This window comes from Ovis canadensis, chromosome 1 (assembly GCF_042477335.2).
Source record: "Ovis canadensis isolate MfBH-ARS-UI-01 breed Bighorn chromosome 1, ARS-UI_OviCan_v2, whole genome shotgun sequence".
Lineage (NCBI taxonomy): Eukaryota > Metazoa > Chordata > Mammalia > Artiodactyla > Bovidae > Ovis > Ovis canadensis.
In genome coordinates this window covers 1,270,013-1,292,929 of record NC_091245.1, presented here as the reverse complement: position 1 = coordinate 1,292,929, position 22,917 = coordinate 1,270,013, and the positions used below count along the sequence as shown (strand labels likewise).

The following is a 22,917-nucleotide window of genomic DNA, read 5'->3' as shown; positions in this document are numbered from 1 at the left end:
ACCATGATGCTGGGAAAGACTGAAGGCAGGAGAAGGGGACAACAGAGGATGAGATGTTGGATGGCATCACCAACTCAATGGACATGGGTCTGAGTAAACTCTAGGAATTGGTGATGGACAGGGAGGTCTGGCGTGCTGCGATTCATGGGGTCGCAAGTCAGACACAACTGAGTGACTGAACTGAACTGGGGAAGTAAAAAGTGTCGAAAGTTGATAAACCAAGAAGTGGCCTCAGAAAAAACCACCCCTTCTCCGTTCGCACCTTCTGTCCTGAGCACAGTCTGTGGAGCCAGCTCAGCCTCACACAGCACATCGGGGCCACAGCCCCAGGGTGGCCCCTGAGGGCACAGAGCCCAGCTTCACGCATCCTTAGATCACTTCCTTTCTCACCTGTTCAAGTTTGACTCAAACTCTAATCAGAAATGCCTGCAAATCCAGGCCAAGGTTTTTGGAATAAGTGGGGTGGTTTTTAAAGGGGCAGGGGGTGTATGATTGTTCGATTTTGTATCCCCTCTGAGCAGAAGCCACGGGAAGCTGGACACAGACAGCACCTGATGGCGCCTCAGAGTAAGCCTGCTCCTGGTGCTGGTCTTGATTCCAGAAGGTGTGACGCTTCCCACCCCCAATCAAACAGAAGGAGAGGCTTGCGGGGAGCTTCTGGAAGAGTACTCCTTGCTCTCACAGGTGAACACATGGAAGCAAGTGGCTTTCTCTCAGGAGAACGACGCTAGGAGACAGTTGGTCCCAACTGCTCCCCCACTGCTGTACAAGCAGAGCGGTGCAGCATGAGGCTAACAGGCTGGCGGGCAGAGCTGAAAACGGCAAGATGTCATTTTGAGCCACAGGAGACCCTACCCTAACACCTGCCTTCCTCTGGACGTCAGGTGTGGGGCCCATCCTGAGACGGTCTGTTTCTCGAGTCCAGGGCCCCTCCAGCGTATCCAGGGTGACGCTCCTGTGATGGAGGATGTGAGCCAAGGGCGCCTCTCAGACCTGAGAGGCCAGCACAGGCATCCAGGAGGAGGCACCAGCAGAGTTGAGCCAGCAAAGCAGAGTGAGGAAGCCTTTCAGGCAGAGCTCGAGGTAGTCCCACAGGGCCCCTGGGGAGGGGTCCACCCGTAAAGACGGGTCTGGAGAAGCTGGGCTGATTCCCAGGGCCTCCTGTTGCCACAGACAGTATGGCTCTTATCCCAAAGACTGACTTTTAAGGCCTGCTTGGAAGTAACCTGACCAACAGGGGGGAAGCGGGAATCACAGTCATTCACGCAAGAAATTATAAGGTCTTAAAGCAACAGCAGGAAGACACAGAGGGGAACCCGCAAGAGAAAGTAAGACACAGAATCGACATAGGTTTACTTTGCCAGATGTAGAAGGTAAGAGAACAGAAGGCATCAGACCGCACCGCAAGGCCACAGTCCCTGTCTAAGAAAAGAAACGCTTGCGAGGAGGTTAAAGACAAAGCCCAGGTATGCAGTGGGGACGTCGGGCAGCATGGATGAGGTGCTACAGCTCACGGCTCTCCGCACACACGTCCACTGAGGGGCTCCCGGGTGTCAAGCTCCGCGAGCCTCCTCCTGGCCCCTTCCAGTGGTGGGACAGGCACAGTCCCTCTGCGGGCAAGGACCGAGCGCCGGGTGGGGCCAAGCCCAGGCCGAGACCCTGAGCGGAGCTGAGGGGCGGGACCGGCCAGGCGCGAACAGCCACAGGGCGGCAAGATGGCCGCCACCGACCGGGCGGCGCGGGGCGGGCAGTGGGACAACGTGGGGCGCGGAGCGGTGCTCCCACGCGGGTGGCTCGCCTGAGGTCGCCCAGTCACCCGCCGAGCTCTCAACGCGCCGGGAAGGCGCCAATCCGCGCCGCTAGCGCCACCAGCCAATGGCAGAGCGACGGGCGCCGATCGACAGGTCCCAGGGCCCAACCGCCGGCGCCTGTGGGCGGGGACCCAGGGACCCGCGAGGAGACGCCCGCGCTGACGGTTGCTAGGGACGCGCCGAAGTCCGTCTACGGCGCCTCGGAGGAACCAAAAGAGACGGCGCCTCCGCCAGCGCGGTCCCCGGACGCCGTTTCCTCCGGTCTCAGGATCGAGAAGAGTGAGGACCGCGGACCTCGCCTCTCGGAGGCCTCGACCTGAAGGCGCGGAGCAGAGGGCGGCTCCCTCACGGCTCATGATGCCCGCGGGGCCGGGGCCCGTTTCGGGCTGCGGCTCCCGCAGTAGCTAGATCGGCATCCAGGTCCGACCAGCTCTCCCGGACCCGTTAGCGGACAGGCCCCGGAAAAGAGAGCGGGCGCCCCGCGCTGAGCGTTAACTGGAAGCGGCCCCTTTGTACGGGCTCAGTCCACACCGCGACAATATCTGCCCAATTCTGCGGACGCCGCCGCCGAGGCTCGGAGGGACTGGGGAGCCGCCCCGCCGTGTCCCGCCACCAGTCCACGAGCGCAGAGCGACCCCAGGCTCCTCTCAGCTCGCCTGCAGGCTCGGCTCCGTGCTTGCGGCCCCGATCATCCCTGCCCTCATCCCGCTTCCCGCCTCCAGAACCTCCAGTTCGCCCATTACCTGCCTGGCGGGCGGGGAGACTGGCGGCGCGGAGGCGGAGGCCCGCGCGGCCTCGCGGGTGAACTACAACTCCCATGAGGCTCTCGAGCCGCGCAGGAGCGCAGGGCCCCATTGGCTGGGAAACTTCTGAGCTGGGAGCCCTGATTGGCTGAGGGGCCTGAGGCGACAGATTCCGGAAAGGGAAAGAGCAGCCAACATGGCGGCGGAGCGCGGCGCGGGCCAGCAACAGTCGCAGGAGATGATGGAGGGTGAGCGGCCCCGCGGGGCGGCGACCGAAGGGCCCGGCGGGCGGGGGCGGGGGCGGCGGCCCGTGCCAGTCATGCCCGGGAGAAGCGGGGCGGCCCGGGCCCAGCCCCGCGCGCCCCGTGACATCTGCCAGCCGGCAGGGCGGGGGTGGCCCCGGACAGCCGGACGCGGACCCCGGTGCTGAGACGGCAGCGGCCGGGAGGGCGCGGGCGGCCGGGGCGGCGGGGGCCGCAGGGCCGGGGCGAGCGGCAGGAGCGCCGGGCTTGTGGGTGAGGACTGAGGGCGCGGCGGTCCCGCAGCCCCCTGCGCCCGCCCCAGCTGCTGGGAGCCTCGCACCGAATCCCTGAGCTTGACCCGCGAGACAGGTCCCCAGGCAGCTGACCGGGAAGCGAGGCGCGGGCTCGCTGGGACCCGCCCGGGGCAGCTCATTGGTGGACGCGGCGGGGGTGGAGAAGGGTCCTCTGGAAAGCGAACCGGTTGAGGGGAACGGCTGACCCCAGGCGAGAGTTGAGTGATAGAATCGACAGGTTCCTGTTTCCAGAGCTATAAAGACTAATTTCAACTCTTTGGCTTTGTAGAAAACCAGTCTGCGTGCGTGTTATGTATGTGTGTAATCACATGCACACCCAGCCCCAGCGGAGAGCCGGTCGTGTCTTTGAGCGCTCATTGTATTTTGGTTATGCTTGCTTCCCGAGCCCTCCCTAAGAGAAGCCGGGGTCTCCAGTGTCAAGTGTTAGGGAAGGGGTGGAAGAGGCGGCAGCATGTTTGGGAGTGATGGCTGCAGCAGCCAGAACCAGCTCCCTGCTGCACCTCGAAGGATATACCAGTCAGCCAGGCTGGAGACCAGGGTGGGGGGGGGGGGGGGCGGGGGGGGGGGCAGGAAAGAGCAAAGGCTGCCTCCGGTGAAGGAAAGCACTCACAGGCATAGGGGTGTGAGGGAGTGTGACCTGTCAGAGTGACCAAGGGTGACAGTGGTCCTGGAGGACAATGTGGCGGGTGAGGCAGGCAGGGCACGTGGTGGAGGGCCTGGGTGGAGGGGAGGCACTCGGGAAGGGCTTGGACCTGGAGACCTTTGGGCCTTTCTAAGCAGGGAGTGACCAAGGGTGACTGGTCCTGGAGGACAATGTGGCGGGTGAGGCAGGCAGGGCACGTGGTGGAGGGCCTGGGTGGAGGGGAGGCGCTCGGGAAGGGCTTGGACCTGGAGACCTTTGGGTCTTTCTAGGCAGGGAAGCACCTCTTCTTATCCGCCTTCTCCCCGCCCTCCCGCCTCTGCCGCTTCCTCTTCAGCTGTCTCCCTGTCTTGGTAAATGGCAAATGGGAGGAAGCCTAGACAGTTCCTTCTCTCTGGCAGCCGCCCATTCCACAGATCAGCAAGCTCTGCGGCCCCCGCTTCCCTAGTATCTCCCGGTATCTGCTGCCTCTCCCATCGCCCCTGCCAGCACCTTGAGCCAGGCCGCTGTCCCCAGGGCCCCACGGTCACCTGGTGTGCTGACCTGCTATCCCACATGGCACTTTGGCTGCCCTTTATGAGCTAAGCCCCTCCTACCCTGGGCTCAGCTGCACCAGACCATTGCCCAGCGGACTTGCTGGACCGCAGAGAGGCTGTGCCGGGTGACGGCTAATCCATCCCATGTCTCCGTGCGTGTCGTGCACATGCTTTTGTGCCCGACAGCGACTCTGGTGTGTGGGTACTATAGTGCCTCCTCCTGCTCACGAGGAGACTGAGGCTTCGAAAAGGAAGCAGCGGGCCAAAGCTGTGTCTATCGGGGTGAGGTGCAAACTCAGGAAGAGTCACGGGCCTTCTAGACATTTGGGGGGTCAAAGATCAGATTTGGATTCTGGGATCAGATCAGAGTCTCTGGAGAATAGATTTAAACAGACTGACAAGCGACTGAGAGACCAGCTAGGAGGCCAGGCAGGAGCACAGACCACAGGCAGTGAGTAGCTGATCCAAGACAGTTGCCAGGAAGTTTTAGGAGGAAGGAACGGGTGTCGTGGTGTTAGAGATGAAGCGTCAGGACTTAGCCGACAGCCTTTCCTTGGCGCTGCTTTACTAATCCCAGTGGGAGACTCGGAGTTGAAGCAGCGTCCCTCCCCACAGAACGCACACCCCTCTGTAGATGAGCTGTGGTCACAGAAGAGAGAATCCTTGCCCTGTGACTGATGATGCCACCTGTGAGTGCTCTAGCTCTTCCAGACAGGCTTCCACAGAGGTTGCAGACAAATGAAGAAAAAGGAAAATTGTCTGACAGTCTTGCCAAAAGGTTTTCACCAGTCAGCTGTATTCAGCTGGGCTCCCCAGGCAATGCCAGAGGTAAAGAGCCCCGCCTGCCAGCGTAGCAGGCGTGACAAATGCGGGCTTGATCCCTGGGTCGGGAAGATCCCCTGGAGGAGGGCATGGCACCTGGCTCCAGTATTCTTGCCTGGAGAGTCCCTTGGACAGAGGAGCCTGGCAGGCTGCGGTCTGACGACTGAGGCGACTCAGCCCTCAGGACAGGACTGCGCTGGGCTAGCAGTGCCCTGGTGCCTGGGGCCATGACTCGTGTGGGGCGTGGAGCGCTACTGGCTGTCTTCTCCTTTTCTAGAGCGCCCCACTGCCCACAGTCTGATTTGAGTTAGTCTTGATTTCTTTCAGAACGTGGGCCTGTGAACTGGGCTGGTTTTCTTGGCCAAATGGATAGTGGAGCCTGGATGAAGGTATGTGGCGGGAGGGTCACACGGTCCCCTCTGTGTGGATATCCAGGCAAGAGGGCGCGGACAGGAGGTGCTTCCCTGCGTGTTACCATTAGCACGTTCAGCCGCGAGCCACCCGGGCCTTCCAGATACCTGGCGTTTCACGAGTTCCTTGAGAGCAGGAATAGTGCGCTCCTCACCCTTGTAACCCGTGGCCTCCCTGGTCTACCCTCTTCCCAAAGCCCAGCCCCCCTCCTCTGGGTGCCTCACATGGTGCCCAGGACACACCTGGAAAGCAGTCAAATGTTTGTTGACCTGAATTCAACAAAAGCTCTTGAATGCAGTCTTTCTGACTTCCGGCTGGATGTCAGTCTGTTACATGTTCCTTGCAGAGCCCCCTGACGCGAATGTGCGTTCTTATCAGTGTGTGTGGGTTCAGTTGACAGGCGGGTTGAATCAGAAGAGTCCGGTGACGACGAAGGGAAGGCACAGAACAGCGGGATGGTGGCGGACCTCAGCACGCACAGCCTGAAGGACGGAGAGGAGCGGGGGCAGGAGGACCCAGAAGGTACCGGGCCAAGGGGAGAGCACGAGACCCGCTTGGCGGCAGGCTGCAGGCTCTGTCGCCTGTGCCCAGCCTGAGGGATGGGGGGCGGATGCCGCCCGGCACGTGCCCAGCCCACTCTGGAGGCCCACAGGGCCTGGTGGGCGAGGACTCGGAGCAGGGCCCCCTCTGAGGTGCTCGCTGAGTCAGCTCCACACTTAGGGCCCTTGCAGGCTAGATGGGTGGCTTCCTGATTTCACGGAAGACAAATGCAGCCACTAGTGATACTGGTACAGATGTGTCCTCTGGAACAGAACCAGGAAATCGCTTATTCCCACGTGTTCCGAAAGTGAGATGGAAGGGCAGTAAACATCGTGTGCCCTCCTTTCCTGCCTCGGTCACGGAGACTAACTGTATCTCAGAGAAGTCATTTCTGAGTCCTGCTCCACCATGCTTGTAAGCCTGAGGATCAGCTTCTAAATTGTCTTCTTAGTGATTAGAAACAGCAAAATGAATTTAGAGGTGAAAAGAGTGTTCTCCGCCTGTAACGGTGGTTTTTCACCCCCTGAACCATGATCTAAACCTTTTTTCTTTGTTTGCTTAGAAAATCAGTTTCCATTGAAAGAAGTGAGAGAAAGCATACACACAGAAGGATGTCCAAAACATATTAGGCGAAAAAAGCAGATTTTTCTTTTGCAGACAATGTGCATGCTAAAGCCCTGTCTTTGTTTTTGAAAAGCGACGATAGCGTGCAGTTCTGTCCACCTGAGAGAGAAGGCGCAGCCACTGCTCGGGGCGGGGTCTCTGAGCAGCAGGCTCGAGAGGCTCCTGTGCAGCCTGCATTCTCTGGGCTTGCCTCTGCTGTGTGGGGTTTTAAGGCGCCAGCACTCGCGCGCTCCCCTTACAGTAACGGAAGCAAAACTAATCTCTAAAGTAGCATCGTGCTCTGTGCCAGCACAGATGCTCGGTAACCATGGCAACCTAATTTCAAGGCAAAAGGCGACTACCACAAAAGTACCAGTCGCCTTATTTAGGAACTTCGGAGGCAACATTCTGGAAGCCGTGTGGGTGGAGAAGCGCATGGGAGGGATGGGCGACAGCCCTCCCTGCGGCTGAGTCACAGGAAGGCCCGGGGGAGCGCCACCTGCTGTCACGTCCTGCCACGGCCGCGCTGGCGTGGGTGCTCCCCCCGGCTCCTGCCTCCAGGAACCTGGCTCGCAGTCCTCCAGGAAAGCGCGCCTGTGTAAGCCCTCAGCGGCCCGGGCCTGCTCCTTCCTGTGCTTGTCTGGGTCTTTAGGTTCCAGTGGACAGGTTCCTACCTGTCAGCTGTTCCTTTCGCTTGTTTGCTCTAAGTTACTGCTCTAACACTTGAAACACAGGTTCAGGAAGATGGCTGGTAGCGTCTGTCTCACAGGTTGAGCGGGCGTGTGCTGCGTGGATTACAGGCGGAGCCCTTAGCCGTGTGGCCGCGTGTCCGGGTTTGGATCCCAGCTGGCCCGGCCACCCTGCCTTTGTGGTGGCATGTGTTTCTTTGCAGCTTTGAGTTCCTGGTGTTGGCTGTGCTGCCTTTTGAAGACGGATCATTTGGGGCAGTCTCTTGGTTTTGCCCAAGTCCTTTTATTTAATTCTTGGATTTGCTGACACTCCATAAAGCTGTGGCTGGCCTAGAGGAAACGGCGTGCTTTGTTTCATTTTCAAGCAGCCGTTGTTGACAGTGATGGGAAGGTGGTCCAATGGAGTTGCCCAGTGTGAGGCCAGGCAGTCTCTGGGGCTGCTCCCGAGTTGGGCACGCCTTCCCAGGGCCTCCAGTCCAGCCTGCGAGCTGCCCGCGCTGGGGAGGCGCCGGGGCTGTGAGGCCAGGATGTGGGCCCTGTTGCTGAAGGGGAAACGCAGAGGCAGGAGGCCACTGAGTGGTGGTGATAGCCATCGTCCCTGGGGCGCAGGCCAGACAGCAGGCGCGCCCACCAAGGACCAGGCGCTCTGCGCGCAGGCGGCCCAGCTTCTTCAGCAGCAGCTTGTGAGAGCACAGGCAGGCTCCACAGAAGTGCTGTCCGGTCTGCACGTGGCCTCCTGCAGCCCCGATGCCCCTGGCAGGCTGGGAGAGCGGCTCGCTCTCCTAGTCAGACGCGCTGGTCCGGACCTGCCCTCCTCGGCCCTGCCTGGTCCCTGGAGACCCGCTCTCCAGGGCGGGCTGGCTCCCAGCCTCCCCGGCTCCTCAGCAGGCGCTGTGTTTCACTTATTTGGCAAGGCTCTTTGATCCTGTTGGTTGAACTGAGCCTCATTTTATTTTGCTCTGTGCAGAGAGATGTGTCTGTAGATGCAGGGCCATTTTCCAAAGCAATGAAAGGCACGTCCTAGAACATCTGATGTGCCTGGCGTGACCCACATTCAAGTGGCCTGATTCATTGCCACAGACCAGAAGGGAAAAACTGAGGGCAGGCTGTCCCCAGGTGCCGCTGCAGGCCGTGCCGGAAGGTGGCGGTGGGTGGCTTCCGTGCTGCTGGCTGCGGTCACCTGAGGCTCGCTCACCCCCTGCCCTTCTGCCAACAGCTTCAGACCACATTTCCTTTCTTGGGAAGTTATAGGACGTAGGTGGAGTCTTGGAGACCTTTGCCAGTAGCTGAATTCAGGACCCAGAGCCTTGAGAGGTGCCGCTTGTCAGGTGTCGGCCCCACCGCTTGGTCGCTGCCCTTGGGTGTCGCCTGCAGGTCCCTCCTCTGTTGAGCTGGCCGCGCGCTTCAGGCAGCCCGCCCCAGCTGGCCCCCAACGGCCGGGCACCTGCTCCTGGAGACCAGAGCTCTGAATGGGCTTTTTCTTCTTCCTTTTCCAGAAGGACAAGAGTTGCCTGTGGATATGGAGACCATTAGCCTGGACAAAGACGCAGAGGTAACGCTGCCTGCTCGGCCACCCCAGGGGCCTGGTGGCGGAGAGCCCTGCCGTCAGGCCATCTTTTATGAACGTGCCAGATTAGTAGGCGATTCCCTAGAAGCAACGGTGGTCGGGGCCTCCCTTGGCTGGTCAGAGTCCTTGTGTTCTTACTGTTTTTAACACCAGGGCTTGGTCTCGCGTGGCGCTGTACACACCGAGAATTGTGTGGCAGAGGCAGCCGTAACCGCTGCACATCCGTCCTGGTGCGAGGAGGAGCCGCAGGCGAGGGTGGGGCAGCCCCCAGGGGTGACGAGGGGCGCGCGCAGGCGAGAGCAGGCTTCTCGCACCACTGGTTCAGAGGGTCAGTCTCACGTCAGGCCGCTGCCTGTCACGGCACAGCTGTGCCCGCGTCAGCTGGCCCCATGACTCCGGGCGGCACTGCTCCCCGAGCCCCGCCGCCTCCCGGCCTCCTCATGGCTCCAAGCCCGGGAAGTGCGTCTCCAGGTGCCTATCTGCAGCTGAGCTAGGTTTTGTCTGTTTCAGGATGTAGATCTGAATCATTATCGCATTGGAAAAATTGAAGGATTCGAGGTGCTGAAGAAAGTGAAGGTGAGAGGAGCTCGTCCCTGCATGGCAGGGGCCCGTGTGACCCTGCAGAGTGCATCCCCCCACTGGATGTGGGTAAACCGGAACAGATGAGTTCTGCGCGGTGACTGTGCTCGGGAAGGTGCCACGCTGCAACGGGAGCGTCCCTCGGGCGCCTTTGATCCTGAGCCCTGCAGGGTAACAGGCCGGACGCTCGGCTAGCTGGCTCTCCCCAGGTTCGCGCGGTGGCTCAGATCGGTGGTGCCTCCGTCGGGGCCTGCCTGCAGCCACATGCAGCCCAGACTCGATGTGCTTAGCTCACTGCAGTTCAGTGAGTTCCCTCTGCTGGAAAACAGCACCCCTCCCCTTGCCCAGCGCCCCCCTCACACAGCAAGAACGCTCATCAGGGCCTCCCTGCATCCCCGCGGGTATCTGCCCGTCCTCTCCAGGTCAGCACCGTACTAGAAAACAGGAGCAAAACCACTTCCCCACCCAGGCCCCAGGTGTGGAGGCCGAGTCTGGGACAGTGGGCACTTCCTACGGGCCTCTCCGTCCCCTCTGTCAGCTGCCCTTTTTCTGTCCCCCAGACGCTCTGCCTCCGGCAGAATTTGATCAAGTGCATTGAGAACCTAGAGGGGCTGCAGAGCCTCCGAGAGCTGGACCTTTACGACAACCAGATCCGGAGGATTGAGAACCTGGACGCGCTGACAGAGCTGGAGTGAGTTGTGAGGCTGCAGGGGGCCTGGCAGCCGCCCCAAAACCAGCCCTGCAGCCCGAACTCGGGCCGGGGAGCCCCCGCCCACGGTCAGGCCTGTGCCTGGCTCCGCGGGGGCACCGGCTTGCCCACAGTCCCAGCCTGCACGTGAAGCCTTTGACTGGAGATGTCAGGCTGAGCTCCTTGGGGAGAAGACGGTTTCTGTCCTCAGCCTCGTGCTGGGAGCCGGGGCAGCAGGCTTTGGGGGCCCTATGGGCTGCCCGCCCCGCCACATTCCCCGGGCGGGCTGCTGCCTCTAAGTCAGCTACGTCCTGAGCTCGGCGTGACCTGTGCTCGTTAATGAATGCTTTGCCTGTTCCCAGGGTTTTAGATATTTCTTTTAATCTACTGAGAAACATTGAAGGCGTTGATAAGTTGACACGACTGAAGAAGCTCTTCTTGGTCAACAACAAGATCAGCAAAATTGAGAACATAAGCAGCTTGCACCAACTGCAGATGCTGGAGCTGGGGTCCAACCGGATACGGGTGGGTGTGGGCGCGGGGCGCGGCCTGGAGGTGTGCAGGGTGTGCAGCTGTGTCTCGCGAGACCGAGTGCTCACTGGGGGTCGGTGTTCGTGGGAGCGTGGCCCTTTCTTCCACACGCGGCGTTCTCTTGCTCCTCATCCGAGTCACAATGTAACTCTTAGCAGACAAGTTGCACTCTGCCCGACAGCAGCCCCGGCACTTGGCTTTTGGACGTGCCGCTGGGTGTGGTTTTAGGCGCGCCTCTTGGCGCAGAAGGGGCCCATGCACAGCAGGGGGATGGGCCCCCACTCCGGCCATAGGAGGGTGGGCGCAGCCTGGTACGTAGTGGGCCCATCCGCCCCTGCTGAGTGGCTGAAGGCAGGGTTTCTGAGCCCTTCCTCCACCTGCATGCCAGAAATGCCCCTCCAACTTTTGGAAGCTTCTAGCACACTGGTCAGCTCAGGTTGGCCCTTGTGAGCTAGACAGGACGCAAACCAAGGAGAGTGTTTGCGGCAAAGGGCTTCTTGTGACCGTTGGTGGTGGTGGTGTGGTCGAAAGTAGCAAAGCAGCACGTGTGAAACTCGGAGTGGTCCAGGCATCAGCGTGTTCCGCAGCATCCCTGTGGGGGAGAGGGGCCGCGTCACAGCCGACGCAGGTGACGGCAGGCGGGGCTGCCCTGCCTCTCAGTCCTCGTCCTCCCGGGCCAGCCCCGGCCCATCCTGCTGTGAGGACTGAAGAAGAGGCTCACTCTGCCCTTGGAGGCCCCGCTGCAGCCCCTGCCGGAAAAGCTCAGCTAGCCTGTTGTGGGAGAGTGGTGTACCCGGGAGGCGGGGACCTGAGGCCTGCTAGGGGTGCTCACTAGCGCAGCTGCCCATGGGGCCCTGGGGAGCACGGGGCAGAGCGGGGAGGAGCCTGCAGGCGTCCCAGGCCCGGGGCTCCCGCAGCTGCCACCCGCAGGACACCACCAGCGTCTGTTCTCAGGTTGCACTCTGAAGTGAGGTTGCCTGGGGGATCCCAGAGTGGGCAGTACTTGCCCGACATCCAGGCAGCTCTGTCTGCTCGCCCGAGGGGTCGGGCCCTTTCCCCTCCCGTGACTGCTGCCTTGTCCTGATTTTCACAGGTGATTGAAAATATTGACACATTAACCAACCTGGAGAGTTTGTTTCTGGGGAAAAACAAGATCACTAAGCTTCAGAATCTGGATGCACTCACCAACCTGACCGTCCTCAGCATGCAGGTGCGGACCGCCCAGCCTCCTGCCCCGTGGGCCCCCAGGGCAGGGCTTTGCTCCTCCACTGTCTCCATGCTGGGCAGCGCTTGGCTTCACTGTCAGTGAGGAGTGGAGACATCACACTGCACAGATCTGCAGCACACGTGACCCATGCGGGCCTGAGGTTTCCTTCCGTAACACGCCACATGTCCTCTAATGAACATCCAGGCCATGTTTAGCCAGGGCAGCTCGTCTCTCCATAGCTCACACCGTGCTGGGCTCCTGGTGGGAGTGACCCCCCCCCGCCGTCCTGTCCCGTCAGTGCCCAGGAGTGTGCCACCTGGGCATGGTTGGGCAGCACCCACGTGGGGTGGGCAGTGCCCGCGTGGCTGCGGCCCGGCTCCTTTCATCAGGAGCAGGCGCACGGTGGTGGGCCCGGGGGCTTTGGTGGCAGGCCGTGGGGACAGGAACCCCAAGACCACCCATGCCTCTCAGAAAGCAGATATCGTGCAGATCTGTGTGAGAAGCGAGCGCTGTGCTCTAACTCGAGTTACGATGGATGCCAAAGGAAATGAGAACTAAGTGATTTTAAATATTCTGATTTTGACATTTTTGAGTTAATTAAATTATTTGAGGTAGACCTTTTTCAAGTAGATTTTGAAAAGTGAGTTTCGTGCATCAAAGCCTTTGGCCATGTGCACGAGTTTGGCCCAGGACAGCAGACGCAGGGCCCTGGTCTGCGTCCCTGTGGGCCAGGCCCCTGCAGCTGCTGTGGGCGGCGCCCTGTTGTCAGGAGCCCTGTGTCCGCTGCCATCTTCCCAGAAGCCCCCGGTCTCATGCGTTCTGACTCTCCCTGCAGAGCAACCGGCTGACCAAGATCGAGGGCCTGCAGAGCTTGGTGAACCTGCGGGAGCTGTATCTCAGCCACAACGGCATTGAGGCCATCGAGGGCCTGGACAACAATGTAAGAGCCCGCCGGCCGTGGGGCGGGGGCGCAGGGGCCGCGGCGGGCGGAGCCGGGCTGGCTGTCGCAGGCGGTTCAGCGCACGGCCTGCGGGCTTGGGGAAGATTTCTAAAAAGGAAACCCTAGGGACTTCCCCGTTGGTCCAGCGGTTAAGCCTTCGAGCTCCCAATGCAGGGGACGCAGGTTCGGTCCCGGGTGAGGGAACTAAGACCCTGCATGCAGCGTGGCACGGCCAACAATAATTAAAATCTTTAAAACAGAAACCCCGGGTGTCCCTGTACCGTGGACGACTCTCAGTTATCAGCCGCTGCCCTCTCTTCCTGCCCCTGGCCACCAACTTCTGGCCCCACCCCCAGCCGAGGGCCCAGATCCAGTACCGTCCTCGCTCCCTCCCCTCCCCTCCCTCTCTCCTCCCCCTCCCCCTCCCTCCCCACCAGCCCTGCCCACCCAGCTCAGGACAGCCTCAGGAGCACTGGCCCGGAGGGCAGCCCTGGCCCTGAGCCTGCAGGAGGCCCCTTCCCTCCTCAGCTGCCGCAGGCCAGCCTGCTCTTCCTCCGCGCAGCATTCGAGACAAATGGAGTGCTTCAGCTCACTCAGCTTCCCTGGGCACTTCTCCTGTTTTAACTGCCAGCAGGTGTGGCCCGGCCGGCCGCCTGGGGAGCGCTGCGCTTCAGGCCTGGCGAGGGCTTCGCTTCAGGCCTGGCGAGGGCTTCTTTGGCCCTGGGCCTCATCAACATCAGTGAGGTTTTAGAGGAAACCCACTTTATGGATTTTGTTTCACCACCATTTACAGAATTTTGGAAAAGCTGGCGGAATTTGCATCCAGTGGGTGTGGTCCCCTTCCCCTGCCTTTCAGTCCGACTTTTTGCAGAGCTGGCGTGTAGCCTGGGTGCGCGCCTTGGCGGTGCGGAACAGGAGGTTGAGGCCAGGCTCTGAGAGGCGGGGCTGGGCAGGGCCCCCTCGCCACACCATTCCCCTCGCACAGCTGCAGCGTCTGCGCAGGAGAGGGCGTGGTCCCCGGGAGCAGCAGGACAGGGCGGGAGCCTGGGAGCTGTCCCGGGAGGTGTGCTGCAGTCGCCCGGCCCAGCCCAGTACTGGACCCCATGTGGGCCTCTGCAGCTAAACAGAACAGAAGAGTTGTGGCTTTAAAGTAATTATATTTTTGTGAAGTCCTCCTAATCCAATGCAACAGGTTTTATTCAACTAGAGAGCAAATGTTCTCCTGCATCTTCCTCTGAGCTGCGTCTCTTAGCTTCCCTGGAGTTTACTCTCGTGGTGCGAGGCCAGGCAGTCAGTGATCTTTCTCCCAAACAGAGAACGACTGCGCCCCCAGCGCCCTGGGGCCGCCCTGCTCAGCGCTTCTCCAGGTGCCAGGCCTTCCCACTGGTCTGCCGGGGGAGCCTGCGGTTGCTCTCCCCACCCCACCTCACCCCCATCCCCCTCCTTACCTTTTTTTAAGTAATTAGTACTGGTTTGCTTTTGAATGAGGTTTCAAAACACTGTCCAGCTCCCCAGAAAATCTCAAGGTAGCGTCAGGCACGTGACGGGGTCCTAGTGCGGAGGTTTGGGGCCGTTCTGGCCGCTGGGTGCCCCCGCGCTGGTCTCCGCACGGGGCTGCCACAGGGACACGGCCTACACATGCCAGAAACACTGCAGCCAGGTCCCGCCCTCGCGCTCCCCACGCCACCCAGCCTCTGAGGCGGGCACAGCAGGCCTGGCTGGGCACCCCCCCCCCCCGTGCCGTCCCCCGCCATCCCCAAGCCTCCTTCAGCACGGTTCTCCTGAGTCCCTTTCTGCCCAAACCTCCGCACCCTGCGGGCAGGTGCCTGCTGGCCTGCTGCAGTCAGCACTCGGCAGAAGCAGCCCCTGCCCATGTCAGCACCCAGACGGGCTGCTCGAGCGCTCCTCTCTGCGCTGGAAGCAGGGCCCCTTCCAGAATCGTTTGGGTGGGGTCTGGCCCTTCCCCACCCTCGCTGCCGTAAGTGAGGAGGGAATGTTTCAGAATCATTTGGGTGTGGGTGTCTCCTTGGGACAGGCACTGGATAAATGGTGCTACACCTGTTGCCCTGCAGGGCCCACCCCAGGGGCCCAGGCAGCTTCCCAGCGCCCAGGCCTCTTCTGCTTTTGCAGGTGTTACCTGCCCATTGGGGTCCTTCGGACCAGGATGTGGGAGTCTGGGTTGTGGAGTCTGATGGCACTAGTTTCAGACCCCAGTGACGAGCTCAGTGAGGCAGCGGAGAGGATTCGGTATAAACTAGGCAGGGGGCTGCAGGAGGGGGCAGGGCCATGCCCCCCACCCCTACCCACCAACACCCCCTTTCCTGTGAGGGCAGAGGGCAGCTCGCCTTGCACTGTAAGCCCAGCACCCAGCACTGTGTGCGTCACCACACAGTCACAGCAGAACCGAGGTAACGCAGGAAATTTTATCTCCTTATTCTAGAACAAACTCACGATGTTAGACATCGCGTCAAACAGAGTCAAAAAGATCGAGAACGTCAGCCACCTAACGGAGCTGCAGGAATTCTGGGTGAGTGCAGCGGACGCGCGCTTGCTGGCGCTCAGCTGAGCGGGTCCCGGTTTCCAGAGTGTGTCCGCGGTGGCTCTGGGGGCCAGACCGGGGGCCGAGGGCTCGGGGGGCTGCAGACGCGGTCCCCACACTGCGTGTGGCCCTCCAGCACCAGCGTCACCAGGGAGCTGGGTAAAGTCATGACTGTCAGGCCCTGCCCCAGCCCAGAGGCAGAGCAGTCAACAGCCGGGCGCGTGAGAACATGAGAAGCCCTGATCCGTGTGGCTGGAGGGCTTCCAGACGCAGCCCTGGGGCCATGCTTCCAGCTCAGATGGCTAGAACCACGGGAGGAGGTATGGGTGGGCCTCTGCGGTTGGTCACCTGGAAGGCACCGGTGTTGGTCTCACGGCGATGGGTGTGGTTCCTGGAGCCCACAGATGAGAAACGAGGCATGAGAAGCGTGGGTTGCAGGTCGACGCCCAGCTGAGATCCGCAGTGTCAAGGTTCCACACGCATGTCCCAGGCGTGACTCCTGCAGGGAGTGCCGTGTGCAAAGCGTGCGTCATCAGAGATCTGTGCCGTGTCCACGGCCTGCCCCTTGCTTGGCCGGCCGTTCTGCCAACCCTCTGACGTCCTGTGTATTCTCTGCTCCCCGTCTCAGAAATGACCCAGGCTTCCCTGACACACAGCGGCCCGCTGTGAGGACGCCGCTGCCCCTTAGTGATGGCGCTGGTCTTGGGTGCCATCAGGGCGTGACGCCGGGACCGGCCACTGAAGGCTGGGGTGCTGAGAGAGCTGCGGGAGCTGTGGTTTGGTGTGCAGCCCAGCCCTGCAGGAGGGCGTGGCCAGGGGTCGGCAGAGGATCAGAGCACGGGGATCCGGTCTGAAGAGGCAGGGAGCCGCACAGCCAGAGCAGGAGCCCAGAACCGGGGTCCTGACCGGGCTCACCCCAGCCGGGCCGGGTGCCGGCCCTCGTGCCCCGGCAACCCTCCCGGCAGCCTGTGCTGGCCTGAGTGACAGAAGCCCTGAGGAGGCAGGGTGCCCCCATGACAGGGTCGTGAACAGACTGGCTGTGTCTGGGGGGCTCGCGTGCTCTCGGACCCCTAGCTTTCTATGAAGTAACAGACTCCTAGTCTGATGGCAGCAGCCTACAAGTGATTTTGTTGCGTAAGAAAAATAGCTTGATGATTCTCCCAAACCTTGGTTTTGTTTCAAGCGTTGCTGAATTTGAGGGGAAGTGAATGTGAATTTTGAATGTAAATGTCAACCATCAGAAACTACTGGAATAGACTCCAGAGACCATGTGCCTGGAGCGCCCTCCCGGCTGCGCCTGCAGCAGGACCCCAGCATGGGTTCAGGCAGGACGCTCACGTGCGAGCCCAGGATCACCCGCCATGAGTTGGCAGAGTCGTCGGGGTCACCAGTGTGCCCACGTGATCAAACATGCCCGGGAGAGAGACGGCCACAGGCTGCCGTCCCCATGCGCTCCGTCTGCGAGGGGTGCTGGTCAGGACACTGGGGGGACCTCGGCTGTGTCCACGTAACGCAGTGGTCGAGAGTGGAGCAGCTGGAGAACAAGCTCGCGGCCACGGGGAGCAGCCTGCTGCATCCAGAATGTGGGCCCTTCTGCACGACCAGCAGCCAGCTTGCTTTAAAGGTCACTTCATTTGACAGGAAAAACTGAGAAGGAGGCGGGAGACAGTCTAGATCGGAAGGAACTAAAACGGTGCTTCCAGGAGGGTCTTTAAGAAGATGAGAGCACCAGGAGCTCACTCCCCACACCTTGCTCCTTCACGCCTCAGCTGGGAGAGCTCAGAAGGGAGACATACAGACACACACACACACACACACACACCCCACCCCGCCGCGTGACCCTTCCAGATCTTCTAGAGTTTTTGTGGAGACATACAGGTGAATGGTTTTGAGTTTCATTTTGAGAAAGTACAAAGACATGTCTGGGAGTTACCTTGTCTAAGCCGTCCTTTACAACGCACTGTTGGTGCTGAGCAAAATCCCTAGGTCCACTTTACTATATCCTAGAGAAAACCGCCTGGAGCCTGGCCGTGCTGTGGAACACCCGAACTGATAAGTCATGGGGCTTATGAACATAGTAACTGCTGGGACAGCGGTGTCAGCAGAGGTCTGAGGGCTCACGTGGGAAGCCTGTGGGGTGTACGTCTGGCTCGAATGACTGGAGGGGCGAGGAGGCGTGGGCGAGTCATGGACACCACCACCAGTGACACGGGAAAGGGGTCGAAGTAGATCCCACTGCCAAGACCTCCCCTCTGAACGGGGACAGGGCTCGGTCTGTTCAGGGAAGGTGTCTTTTCACTTCTGTGAACGTTACTGACACTCACGTGTCACAGACCCTGCGCTTAAGAACACACCTTGCAGCGCTCCCCAGTTGCTGCCGTATTTTGTAGCAGAAACACAGAAGCCATGCTTTTTAAGGGAGAAAATACAAAAAATGCTTATAAACAGACTCTGTTTTGCCATAAAAAAGGTAGAAAGTTGCCGGAGTCCAGCCCCGGTGGATCCAGGGTTATTCGAAGCGGGGATGGAGTCGGCAAGGGAAAACTTATTTATTTAGAAATATAAAGAGAGATTAGGAAAGAATAGTGTAGTAGGAAAATTAGTGGAGAAAAGAGGCTGAATAACTTGGTTTGCGTGGAAAAGCAATAAAGTTCCAAGACAAGGAGTTTGCACCACCTGCGTTAGGCCACCGGCGCCCGCTTGAATAGCGGAGGGTGCCCCGCCCTGGGCTCCCTCTCTCGTGAGTCTTAGAAGCCCGGGCAAATAAGTAGACATGGAGAGCCTCTGCATTCCAAGGGATCAGCCTGAAAAAGAGGGAAGGAGAGGGAGAAAGAGAGAGTCAACTCAGGGGAGGCCAAGCTTGTGCAAAAACCCCATAACTTTAGTTTTGAAAGGTGTTTTTATACCCTGCTAAGTCACTTCAGTCGTGTCCGACTCTGTGCAACCCCATAGACAGCAGCCTACCAGGCTCCCCCATCCCTGGGATTCTCCAGGCAAGAACACTGGAGTCGGCTGCCATTTCCTTCTCCAATGCATAAAGGGAAAAGTGAAAGGGAAGTCGCTCAGTCGTGTCCGACCCTCAGCGACCCCGTGGACTGCAGCCTTCCAGGCTCCTCCGTCCTTGGGATTTTCCAGGCAAGAGTACTGGAGTAGGGTGCCGTTGCCTAAGTTTTACATAATGGAAGATACAGAGTCATGCGGGGGCAGCAGTCCTGACCCTTTCTGCATATCTTCCCGTACACAAAAGGTCTCAGGTGATTTACATTGTCTTCTGACCAAGAGGCCTGTTAACACTTTATGGCTCTCTTCCTTAATGGGTGTTAATCTCATTCCCCCTGAAGCGTTTTCCTTTAATCTGCGTCTCCTTAGAGCACTAAATGAAGTTACGTCTCTGTAGAGCGAAGGCCCAGTGGGTTACAGCAGAGAAGGTGCTCAACTCAAAGGTCTGTGTTGCTGCTTGTTTTTTTTCTATATACCAACTATATCAACAAATAAAAGATATGACAGTTTGGCAGCAAGTATTGGCTCAACAAATGAAACCCTTAATCAGTCCTGTTCTAATGATTTTGACTCCTCGGAAGCCCCTACATTCCTAGGATGTTTTAAGCTTCCTGTGCCTCCTGCAGTCAGGAGGCCGCAAACAGTCACATGCGCAGCCATAAGAGTCCTGTGGGCAGGCTAGAAAGCCATCAGAGGGGTTTTTGGATTGAAACACTCTTATTATGCCCAGGAGACTTATTATTTAAAAGCTCTAAATTAACTTTTTCCAGATAAAGGTGGGGGGGGGACAGCCCCCTGTTAATGTCAGAGGAGTTGGTGAAAGCATAATGCAGTAAGGTAGGCAGACTCCGGTTTTGGGGGTAGATGCTCGAGAATTTCCAGGGGGACCCGAGGCTCGACCCCACCTTTGCGTATGCCGAGCCTCCTTCCTAATGACCTTTGCCACGGGCGGGGTTCCTCACACTGGCTCCTGGCAGGAAGTGCTGCTTAAAAAAACAAAACAAACACTAAAGACCATTTGGAGAACAGAGCCTTCTTTCTGTCCAGTCTGGAAGGTGTATGGCGCATAAGCTGTGGGCCCAGGGCCCCCCCAGGCCACAGTGGGAGCCGGAGCGGAAGGATGGAGACAGCCAGTGCTAGCCTGCTTTCCAAGGGGCACGTGTTGAAGGCTGCACCCTGTGCTCGCGCAGCTCCGCTGTGGCAGCTCCCGTCGGCTGGCCATGGCCGCCTCCTGCCATGACTGCACCTGGCGGCAGCGCCTGGATGGCGCTGATGGACGCGTGGGCGGGGCACCGGTGGGTGGGCGGGGCCTGATGGATGGGCGGGGCCTGGAGGGCGCAGGTGGACTGGCAGGGCGGGGCCTGATGGATGGGCGGGGCCTGGAGGGCGCAGGTGGACTGGCGGGGCGGGCCTGATGGACAGGCAGTGCCTGGAGGGTGCTGGTCACAGCTCCTGCCGGAGCAGCCCTTGTCCCTTTGCAGTAGAGGCTTCGGGTCCCCCCCCCCCCCCCCCCCCCGCCCCCCGCCACACCAGGAGCAGGCCTCGGGGCCTCCGCAGCCTCCGAGTTCTGGAAATCTGGGTGTCCCAGGGCTGCTGGCACACAACGCCCACAGGGAGTTCCATGAACACGGGCTTCCTTAAGCAGGCGAGTCTAAGAAAGCCTGCCTGCCCGGGGTGGGGGCGGGCGCTGTGTGTCGGCTCCTTCGTCCCCCTGCGGACCCGGACATGGACTTAGCGGCGTCCGCCAGGTTCATCCCACGGGATGCAGCCCGGCCAGCACGCGCCTGGGTGGACGGCCGGCCTCTCTTCTGCATGGGGCAGGGCGGGGGGGGTGCTGTGGGGTCCTGAGGCTTCTCTTGACGTGCGCCTGTCCCCCCAGATGAACGACAACCTCCTGGACTGCTGGAGCGACCTGGACGAGCTGAAGGGCGCCAGGAGCCTGGAGACGGTGTACCTGGAGCGGAACCCCCTGCAGCGCGACCCGCAGTACCGGCGGAAGGTCATGCTGGCCCTGCCCAGCGTGCGGCAGATCGACGCCACCTTCGTCAGGTTCTGAGGGCCACTCCTGCACAGCCTCCCGGCCACGGTTTTAATCCACCCGTCACTCCTGCAGCGTCACTGTATCAGCAGTCACGAACCCACAGGCAATAAAAAGGCGCTGAGTGAAGCTGTGTGTGCAGGGCCGTCCCCGCCGGCCGGGTGTGGCCCCCCCTCCGTGCTCCGTGGCCCTGGGCCCTGCCCCTGGCCTGTCTCCATGTCCTCCCCTCAGAGGGGGCTCAGAGCCCCCTGCAGGGTGAAACAGTGAGTCTGGGAGGGTGTCCAGGGCCCTTGGGCCTTTCTGCCCACAACTCTGCGGTCTCTTGGGCCGGTAGATGCCCATTTGTAAACTGTATGTATTAGCAATAAACTGCAGGCAGAGGGCACCTCAGCCCCGTGTGCTGCAGCCCCCAGCGCCCTTGGAGGGCAGGGGCCCCCATTGGTCCCCACAGCCCTCAGGCCAGAGGAGCAGCCTCTACACGCACGGCATGGGACCTCTGCAGGGTCCAAGCCCACCGGGTCGCCACAGGACTGTGTCCAGGGAGCTGCCCTCGTCGCCACGCTTACATTACCCCTTCTTACCCTATCAGTATGCTTTTCTGTATAAAACTCACACCCACAGTCACCCTGGGTGTGACAAGGACCTTGTCATCTTGTGGGGCCTCAGACTTGCCCTTTCGTAGCCTGAGAACCAAACCACGCGGTCCCCGGGGCTCCTCCTGCTTCTGAGGCTCAAGCTGAGCGGCCAGTGTGGGCCCCTCCTGCCTTGTGTGTCTGCATCAGTTCAAGGTTAAGTTTGTTAAAATGGAATTAAAACTGCATGTCCTTGGCTGCTCCGTAGCCACGTCTCACGGGGGCAGCCAGTCCCCGTGGTCACAGGGAGTCCTGCAGGCACGCTGCCCGGGAGCTTGTCACAGAGCCGGGCATCCACGTGGGGGTTGGGAACTCAGAGGTGACCCCTGCTCAGTGGGTTGAGGGTGAGGTCACCTCCAAGTCCTCACTCAAATCTGGGCCAGAATGGGCCGTGTGGCCTGGATGGCCGAGCAGGCTGTGGGCCAGGAAAGCAGGCTCAGGTGCAGCCTGAGCCCAGAAAGAGCCTGCACACTGCGCTGTGAGCCTGGGGCCCCGCCCTCAACCAGGCACGGTCTGAGGACCGAAGAGAGGCGCTGGAGACGCGCGGGTTCAGGGTCTGAGTGCCCACGCTGGGAGATGTGGAGGAGCCCATCCAAGCTAAAGGTGAGTCCGAACAGGGATCTGCAGCAGCACCGAAACCAGGAAGCTGTGAAAGCGAGCACCTGGCTGGTTGCAGGCCTTGCAAACACTAGGACACAGTTCCCGACAAGACGTGGAGCTGGTGCCTAAACAGCCATGAGTGGCCTCAACCACGGCTTCAGTTCAGTTCAGTTCAGCCGCTCAGTCGTGTCCAGCTGTTTGCGACCCCATGAATCGCAGCACGCCAGGCCTCCCTGTCCATCACCAACTCCCGGAGTCCACCCAGACTCAATGTCCATCAAGTCGGTGATGCCATCCAGCCATCTCATCCTCAGTCGTCCCCTTCTCCTCCTGCCCCCAGTCCCTCCCAGCATCAGAGTCTTTTCCAATGAGTCAACTCTTCTCATGAGGTGGCCAAAGTACTGGAGCTTCAGCTTTAGCATCAGTCCTTCCAAAGAACACCCAGGGCTGATCTCCTTAAGAATGGACTGGTTGGATCTCCTTGCAGTCCAAGGGACTCATGAGTCTTTTCCAACACCACAGTTCAAAAGCATCAATTCTTCGGTGCTCAGCTTTCTTCACAGTCCAACTCTCACATCCATACAAAACCATAGCCTTTACTAGATGGACCTTTGTTGGCAAAGTAATGTCTCTGCTTTCGAATATACTATCTAGGTTGGTCATAACTTTCTTTCCAAGGAGCAAGCGTCTTTTAATTTCATGGCTGCAATCACTATCTGCAGTGATTTTGGAGCCCCCCAAAATAAAGTCTGACCCTGTTTCCACTGTTTCCCCATCTATTTCCCACGAAGTGATGGGACCAGATGCCATGATCTTTGTTTCCTGAATGTTGAGCTTTAAGCCAACTTTTTCACTCTCCTCTTTCACTTTCATCAAGAAGCTTTTGAGTTCCTCTTCACTTTCTGCCATAAGGGTGGTGTCATCTGCATATTTGAGGTTATTGATATTTCTCCTGTCAATCTTAATTCCAGCTTGCGTGTCTTCCAGCCCAGCGTTTCTCGTGATGCACTCCGCATAGAAGTTAAATAAGCAGGGTGACAATATACAGCCTTCCTCTTTGGAGCCAGTCTGTTGTTCCATGTCCAGTTCTAACTGTTGCTTCCTGACCTGCATACAGGTTTCTCAAGAGGCAGGTCAGGGGGTCTGGTATTCCCATCTCTTTCAGAATTTTCCGCAGTTTATTATGATCCACACAGTCAAAGGCTTTGGCATAGTCAATAAAGCAGAAATAGATGTTTTTCTGGA

The 22,917-nt window shown here is 59.7% G+C and overlaps 1 protein-coding gene across 3 annotated transcripts; it reads left to right on the top strand.

The window, feature by feature from the left end:
* The first annotated feature begins 1,046 nt into the window (after positions 1–1,046).
* Positions 1,047–20,569, top strand: PPP1R7 (protein phosphatase 1 regulatory subunit 7). Of its 3 annotated transcripts, none has more exons than XM_069583440.1 (11): positions 2,023–2,802; positions 5,436–5,497; positions 5,913–6,041; positions 8,848–8,903; positions 9,429–9,494; positions 10,058–10,188; positions 10,548–10,710; positions 11,810–11,926; positions 12,759–12,863; positions 15,304–15,390; positions 20,282–20,569. In XM_069583440.1, the coding sequence occupies exons 3-11, from the start codon at positions 5,975–5,977 to the stop codon at positions 20,456–20,458; spliced, it is 969 nt and encodes a 322-aa protein (XP_069439541.1). In that variant the 5' UTR covers positions 2,023–2,802; positions 5,436–5,497; positions 5,913–5,974; the 3' UTR covers positions 20,459–20,569. The 3 variants fall into 3 exon arrangements, with proteins under 3 accessions (XP_069439531.1, XP_069439541.1, XP_069439548.1); XM_069583447.1 differs by lacking the exon at positions 2,023–2,802 and adding an exon at positions 4,865–5,114; XM_069583430.1 differs by lacking the exon at positions 5,436–5,497 and having other exon boundaries at positions 1,047–2,802.
* Positions 20,570–22,917: the final 2,348 nt, after the last annotated feature.